General features: G+C 33.0%; 3 protein-coding genes across 5 annotated transcripts in view; 1 reads left to right on the forward strand and 2 right to left on the reverse strand.

Annotated features, from left to right (window-relative positions):
- The window catches only part of LOC108757318 (stromal interaction molecule homolog), a 7875-nt gene extending 5428 nt beyond the window's left edge, over positions 1-2447 (reverse strand). Inside the window, exons 1-8 of one of the 3 annotated variants that reach the window (XM_018501805.1) lie at positions 1658-2447; positions 1452-1585; positions 1246-1365; positions 975-1087; positions 764-879; positions 506-675; positions 283-426; positions 23-190 (exon numbers count right to left, since the gene is read on the reverse strand). In XM_018501805.1, the coding sequence (XP_018357307.1) occupies positions 23-190; positions 283-426; positions 506-675; positions 764-879; positions 975-1087; positions 1246-1365; positions 1452-1585; positions 1658-1868 (1176 nt within the window). In that variant the 5' untranslated portion in view covers positions 1869-2447. Of the gene's footprint in view, positions 1-22; positions 191-282; positions 427-505; positions 676-763; positions 880-974; positions 1088-1245; positions 1366-1451; positions 1592-1657 lie in introns of all 3 variants that reach the window. The other 2 variants (XM_018501806.1, XM_018501804.1) reach the window with 2 other exon arrangements.
- Positions 2448-2785: 338 nt separating this feature from the next.
- On the forward strand, positions 2786-5724 carry LOC108757319 (activin receptor type-1-like). The gene is made up of 7 exons (XM_018501807.1): positions 2786-3159; positions 3497-3675; positions 3781-4009; positions 4153-4424; positions 4500-5140; positions 5211-5445; positions 5570-5724. The coding sequence occupies exons 1-7, from the start codon at positions 3099-3101 to the stop codon at positions 5705-5707; spliced, it is 1755 nt and encodes a 584-aa protein (XP_018357309.1). The 5' UTR covers positions 2786-3098; the 3' UTR covers positions 5708-5724.
- A 229-nt stretch (positions 5725-5953) lies between these two features.
- Positions 5954-7473, reverse strand: part of LOC108757320 — a 2237-nt gene continuing 717 nt past the window's right edge. Inside the window, exons 3-4 of the mRNA XM_018501808.1 lie at positions 6916-7319; positions 5954-6026 (exon numbers count right to left, since the gene is read on the reverse strand). Coding sequence (XP_018357310.1) covers positions 6005-6026; positions 6916-7319 — 426 coding nt within the window. The 3' untranslated portion in view covers positions 5954-6004. The remainder of the gene's footprint in view (positions 6027-6915; positions 7320-7473) is intronic.

A 7473-nucleotide genomic window follows, 5' to 3' on the forward strand; every position in this document is an offset into this window, starting at 1 on the left:
ATAAAAAAATTTGTTTTTTTACCGCTTCACGTGCTTGTTGAAGTTGTTTTTCAGCTCCTATCTTTTTATTAGTATATGCTTTGTTCTCAATTTCATGAGTCAATTGCAGCCAATGCTGCAGTCCAGCTGGTGGTGACCAGCATCTATCTTCAAGTTCACCTTCAGCACGCTGTAATTCCAACTTCAACATCTGCAAAATACATAAATTAATAGAGATTAAAAATATATTAATTTACATATATGGTATGTGTATATATAAAATAAACAAAGGACGATATTAACTTCGATTTCCGCTTTCAATTGTGATACTTCAAGATCTGAATATGAAGTATGCAATCCCAAACTTTCATCTTGCAAACGTTTTTCCAAATTCTGTTTTTCAGTAGCTGCACTTTCTTGTTCCATTCTTGCTCTTTCTAGTTCTTTCTGGAATTGATTATGCAACCTTAATATTTATTTATTTCTAATTTTGTTAAGATCTCAATATATATCTTTAAAAAAATACCTGCAAATTTTCCAGCGCAAGTTCTGCTTTACGCAAACTTTCCATGTCCTTCATCATTCTATGAAGATGATTTTGTGAATTTTTCTTTTGCTGATATATGAACCAGCATCCAATAAGTGCTCCAAATAATAATATAACTAGTAGCAAATCTTTGATGTTGTGTCCAGTATCTATTAATTATTACATTTTAGTATAGTTTTAAATCAGATATTAAATAAATGATACTAGCGATACTAGAGCATAATATTAAATAATTACCTTTAGGAGGACCAAAAAGAACAACATCCATTGCTTTTAGAGCAATTTTTTGCTTGTGAATAGGATCCTTGATACCCAAAACATTACTAAGGTAATGCATATTATTTACTGCTAATCTAAAATAAAATAATTTTGTTTAAAAATATTTATATATTATATATTGAATATCCCCCCCATCGCATTATCTTTTATTAATTACAACAAAACTTACCGAGGAAGCGTAGCACCTGTTATACGGTGCTGTATAAATGTAGGAACATATTGAGGAAGCTCAACATTGGAAGTTAACCATTCTGACGTTTGTTCTATAGTCCAATTATGAACCTAACATGTAGAAATATAACAATGTATATACACCATCATATTTCATATATATAATACTACTGTTTATATGTATAATACTACTGTAAAATATCAACAAAAAATCTCAGTAGATAGCAAAGTGTTGCTATCTACATAAAAATTGATATAAAAAAATATACTTCTGATCGCAACCAGGCTTCCCAGAGTTCTCGTACACTAATTTGCATATCATCATTGTGATGGAAAGCTCTTTGTCTTCGTTCATAACCAGCTTCATACTGCAGCTCTTCTCTCAAAAACTGTCAAAGTGAAAAATATATCTACTTTATAAGCAGTTCTTACAAATGTAAGAATATATTTTTTAAAGCAATCTAAATATCTTTACATCGTCAGATTCAGATAAATCGACATTTCCATTGGCGTCGTCATCCAATTGACTGTGGAGAGATTTTATAGCTTCTAAACCTAATCGATCGTGAGAAGCCATAGTTATGCAAGCTAGGTCGTCGTTACAGGTATCTGTAGCTAGAATAAGTTAATCAGATGCTAGGCATTCCAATTATAAATAATTTTGAAACGGAGGATTCTCACCAGATTCATGAGCCACCGCTTGGGCCAATCCATTGGTAAGGGTGGCAGAGAAAGCTGCTATTTTGGAATGTGGAGTGCTCGAGGCACTAGTTTGGAAGGTCGGGGTAGAATCAAGAGCTCCACCGCTAGCCGTTACCGTGCCAAGGGACCAGTATAATAAATAAATTCTCAGTAATAATATAAACACGTTAACGTTCACAAATGTTTGCATCTTAGGTTAGCACCAGTTATTCCCTGACACCCTCTCTGCTCACACTGCTCTCTTTTTCTCTCTCTCTCTCTCTTTCTCACTCTATCTGGTCTCTCGCTTATCCCGCGTGGATCAAGCGGAGTCAATGGATCGAGACTCTCCGTCCTTACCTCCGATGCCGATTTACGCTCGTCAATATATTGCAATATACATTCAAGGTTACGATTATCAGACTTGGACCGATGATATATCTCAACGAGAGCATAACAAGCGTAACCGATTACGAGTGCAACGGCTTCATAACTATGTCACGCGCTAATATTATTAGCTCCATAAAGGTGGCCTCCGTTAATATTTGAGTTACACGAAGACATACGAGTCAATTAAGTCAAATTAAGTACACAGTGCTTGCTATCTTGAATCAGATGTTTCCCGACGTTTTTTTATCCAAGGTTACTAATAGCGCTTCCGGGGAGAGCACAATTAAGCTCAACCTTCATGAGTTTATCTAGAAAATCTCCTTTTATTTCGTACGCTTATTATGTCTATCGAGAGCAATGGCAGAAGATCTCTTCACTTTTCTTATTAAATTCTCGTATTAATTCACTAAAATAAATTAATATCTATTGCAACGCAGATGCATTTCGATTGACAGAACGACACATGAAAATTAAGCTTAATCGCTCGTGTAAAGCATTTTCTCACATTACATTCGAGAATTTAAAGTTAACATTCGGCCAATCAGATTACTGTAATATCAGTCAAGTTTAACCCAATTGGTCCAATTCTGGTCTTTTATTTCCTCAATAGATACACTCGTGTCGCGTCTAAATATTCGTGCATCATGACTCAAAATTGTGTCTGACATTTTAACATTTGTGTTTGATATACCTGTGAGAGATTAAATATAAGTTTAAATAACGGATTAAATAATATTAAATGGTACGTTAGCTCGCAGCTAGTTAGGCCTACTTTTATCTTACAAGATGAGCACGCGATTCTATCATACGATGATCGGATGATACAGCTTGAGTTCTCGCATCGATGCTCTAGGAAACTATGTGTTGGACATAAATAGAGTGAACGCTTGTTACTTGAATGACAATTATTTCCACGCTTTTGAGAATAAATTTTACTGAGTCGTAAGAGAGAACTACGAGGATGACGAGTGCCGTACGAAGGTCGCGAGAGATTCATTTTGGTATAATTTCGCTTTGAATCGTGTAGTCCAGTGTTTTGACGCGCATAGAAATGGCGGATGCTATATTTATCACGCATGTCATACTCTTGTTGACATTCAGATTATGTTCAGGTATGAAGATGATAAACTGTTGCAATTGATGTAAATACATATTTCTATCTTTGATAATTCATTATAGAGTTGCACATCTGTGTCGCTTAGTTCTGGCTAATGGATTAATAAAGTCTCTTTATTCTCCCTCTTTATGACATTTATAACATCAAACTTTTTTATTTATTATATTGTACAGTACGTGTCCTTGAACTCAATTGCAATTTTTTTCCAATTTCTTTACAATTATTTTTGTCAATGCATTATGCTGAATAATTATTTGTTTTCAGTTATTTACATTCGTTTTTAAATTTTATTTGATTGGATATTACATGTCATTTAATTGTTAATTTTCTAGGTGAACGAGAGATTGCTTTGCAGGAACAAGACATTTCTTTTGACGATGAGATATCTGATTCGCCTGAATCTTTGGATCCAAATCTTGATTTCAATATAAACAGTCAAAAACGTTTTAAATGTTATATGTGTGAAGATTCCGAATGTGTGCAATCTAATATCTGCGTCAATGCAATCACTGTAAAAAGACTTATATTTTTCTATCTAGTTTTTTCAAATTTACATACATTTTTTTTCGTACATGTCTATCATCTATAAACGAATTTTTGTTTGTTTATTCCAAAGTGTTGGAAATCTAGGATGAGAGAAATCAGTGGTAGAGAGTTTGTTAGCCGTGGCTGTTATAAATCAGAAGAACATAAATTAATGATGTGTAATAAAGAAAATAACCAAAATACAGATCAACATAAAAGAAATGTTAGAGGGCTATCAGGTAGTATTCAATTCTCTGTGGAGTGTTGTCAAGCAGATTTTTGTAATGTTGGTCCATATCCCAAGTTGGAAGATTCAACCAGTGAGATATAATTTAAAATATTATATAATTAATTTTGAACAAAGTTGATACAAAAGATAAAATTGTGTAAAACTGAATTGCGTTAAATATGATAGAATTTATTTAATGATTTTCATACATATTTTCTTTGACATTGTTTTTAGATACTGATAAGGAATATCATGTAATAAGATTAACATTTGTGATTCTTGCTCTACTGATTGGGATGCTTATTTTTGGAGGAATTGCACTTTGTCTATTTGTGCATCGAGTAAGAAGGAAACGACCTATGGTCCCACGCCGGAATAAGCTTATTCTTGATTCTGAAATTGAGCCATCATCTATGTTGCATTTCTCATTTTCTTCGCCTACATCATCTGCCACTTATCATTCACATGAGCTTAGAGCAACAGCTGCTGGTGATAGTACACTTAAAGTGCGTTATTTTCTCATATTTATTACATGACAAGCAATACAAGTTAATTTTAACTAGTGCCAATTATTTTTATAGGAGTACTTAGATGGACGAAGTTTGACCAGTGGTTCTGGTTCTGGATTACCCTTGTTAGTACAAAGAACTTTAGCTAAGCAAGTAGCGTTAGTAGAGTGTCTCGGTAGTGGTAGCAGTGGAGGATTTGGTGGAGAAGTGTGGAGAGGAGTTTGGCATGGTGAAAATGTAGCTGTAAAAATTTACTTCTCACGAGACGAAGCTGCATGGGCTCGAGAGACCGAGGTTTACTCTCAACTATTACCATCCAGACATGACAATATCCTAGGATATATTGGTAGCGATATGACCAGTAGAGCCAGTTGCACTCAACTCTGGTTGGTAGTGCAGTATCATCCTCTCGGTTCGCTCTTTGATCATCTTAATCGGTCGCCACATCCATTGACGCCTCATCAAACGCTCAATATTTGTCTGAGTATTGCGAACGGTTTACTTTATCTGCACACGGAAATCCATGGAACCAAAGGAAAGCCAGCTATGGCTCATCGTAATCTTAAATCGAAGAATATCCTTGTCAAAACTAATGGTGGTTGTGTAATTGCCGATTTCGCATTAGCAGCTACTCAGGATCGTCTCATAGCAGACAGAGTTGATTTACGACAAGGCACAAAACGCTACATGAGTCCTGAAATTCTTGAGCAAACGTAAATTAATTGCTTTCTTTACATTGGAATAAGTTGGCTAAATCTCAATGTGCTCATTTTACATTTCCAGGGTAAACGTCGAATGTTTAGAGAGCTTTAAACGAGCTGATATCTACAGTTTAGGATTGATACTATGGGAAGTCTGTCGTAGATGCATAAGTAATGGTGTAGCCTTAGAATATGCAATGCCATACAGTGAATGGTTGCCAAGCAGTAATCAAGAACCCTCCATAGAAGAAATGCGTAAATTGGTCTCATTTGACCAGAGAAGGCCATCTCTTCCTAATAGGTCGCATTCTGACCCGGTACATTTTTTCATTATTATATTTAATATATTTTATCAGAATGAAACAATTAAAGCAATTAGATCAAGTTTGAATTTATCACTTACATTAGCACAAATAATGAAGTTGAATACTACTTTTGCAGACATTAGCTGGAATGGGGAAATTAATGCGAGAATGTTGGCATGGGAAACCAGCGGCCAGACTACCCATACTTAGGGTAAAGAAGACACTCGTTAAATTAGCAGCTAGTGATTCACGTGTTCATTTACCCCTTGACTGACCAGCGTTTATCTTACTTCTCTTTCATTCATCTATTTATTACTGCAATTGCTGCACCAATTTGTCATATATATATCTATATATATGTACGTACATACATATATATATGTATGTATGTATATATGTATGAATGCATGGATATATGTATGTATGTTTGATCATCATCAACATTCGTGCGTTATCAGATTGTTATATCATAAAGATAAAAATATCGTATATTGACATATCCAAGTAACGACGGTAATAAGTTTGTTAATGTTTGGCATATGGATTTATTGCTTTATGTTCCACATTACTGTTATCTCATTCTGGAACATATTCTGGAACAATAATAGTATTAAGTGTATAATTTCATAACGTTGATCAAACCAGATCAAAGAATATTGATTCAATGGACAAGAAATTAGGTGTTTCGATTATTCAAAATAATATGTTAAAAAAATAATTACTATAAAGAGAATGTAAACTTTTTCATAATTTACTAGATTGTGAAGAAGCGAATAATGTAGATGCGATACAATTTTTTTAATCGAGATTAATTTAGTGATCAATATTTCATTTAATGTAACAGACACTATCATTATAACATTAAGAAGTTATTACATCATTTTAAACGTTTTTCTACGGCTTGGTTTGGTTTAGCTAATATACAGATTTGTATATACAAAAATATTAACAATCGTATCAGTAATATCATATACGCGCGCGCGACACACAGAAATATATTATTTCCAGTAAATTCCTTTTAAACATTGTAAAAATTAAAACATTGGTTTCAAGATTTTTTAAGTATCAGTACTACTATGAGTGCTTGAACAAATATAATCAAAAGATATTTGTAAATAATATATCTCTATTAATAGAATTATATAAGTATCACAAGTCGTTCTTATCGTAAAATTATGGTTACATCAGTAAATTACAGACAGAAATTGATAACAATGAATGAAAAGTGTGTAAGATTATCACAAAGATATATGACTGTACATACTTGAAACATAATTTCATCAATTGCTTTTTTATTCAATGTTTATGTATAGTTATAATTATGTATAAAAATAATTGCTCGAGGCACTATTAAAGAACATGAGGAGCTTGTACTACAGCATATAGTATAATCAGGTGTAATACAATTGTACAAAGATTTGTATCTGACAAATACTGTATATTGACTTAACACGAATATGCCAATATAATGTAATAGACTACCTTGAATTATCATCTTCTAAAGGTAATAACAATAACTTTTTTAATAAAATGCTGTTATTTGAACTGTGACTACCAATGCACTGACTGAAAAATTGATGGAGATGTAATGGATCATTCGTATGCAATAAAATTATAAATGCGTATCTCCATATTAAAGGCTCCAATTCAATAGGACATTCGAGAAGTCTAGGAAATAAATTTAATGCATGCTTCCAATCTTGATGGGCGATATAAGATTGCATCTCTAACAATGCTAAATTCTTTGAAAATCCTACAAGTGCTGTCCTACTTCTCTTATCACCTTGAAATCTCTTACAATAAGAAGTAACTTTACGATTATTTGTGACTTCCATATCTCTTTTTCTCTTCGTATTATGTTTCATTACAAGTTGTCTAGCCTTATCCTAAAAAGTCACAAAAGTTCTCAATATAATTAGAACTATATACAATAAAATCAATAGGCTCTAAAAAAAATTCTAAAAAATAATAAATAAAATGCTAATTTGAGCTGGCATTGGTTATTAGTGTGTATTTTAATACTATTTATTCAAAGTGAAT

Source organism: Trachymyrmex septentrionalis, unplaced genomic scaffold (assembly GCF_001594115.1).
Source record: "Trachymyrmex septentrionalis isolate Tsep2-gDNA-1 unplaced genomic scaffold, Tsep1.0 scaffold137, whole genome shotgun sequence".
Classification (NCBI taxonomy): domain Eukaryota; kingdom Metazoa; phylum Arthropoda; class Insecta; order Hymenoptera; family Formicidae; genus Trachymyrmex; species Trachymyrmex septentrionalis.

What these genes read in the sequence shown, in the direction of transcription:
- LOC108757319 (XM_018501807.1), top strand. Translation starts at nt 3,099, where the DNA reads ATGGCGGATGCTATATTTATCACGCATGTCATACTCTTGTTGACATTC. An exon ending in CAAGTTGGAAGATTCAACCA is followed by an intron (nt 4,010 to 4,152) that starts GTGAGATATAAT and finishes CATTGTTTTTAG; the next exon opens with ATACTGATAAGGAATATCAT. An exon ending in ATAGGTCGCATTCTGACCCG is followed by an intron (nt 5,446 to 5,569) that starts GTACATTTTTTC and finishes CTACTTTTGCAG; the next exon opens with ACATTAGCTGGAATGGGGAA.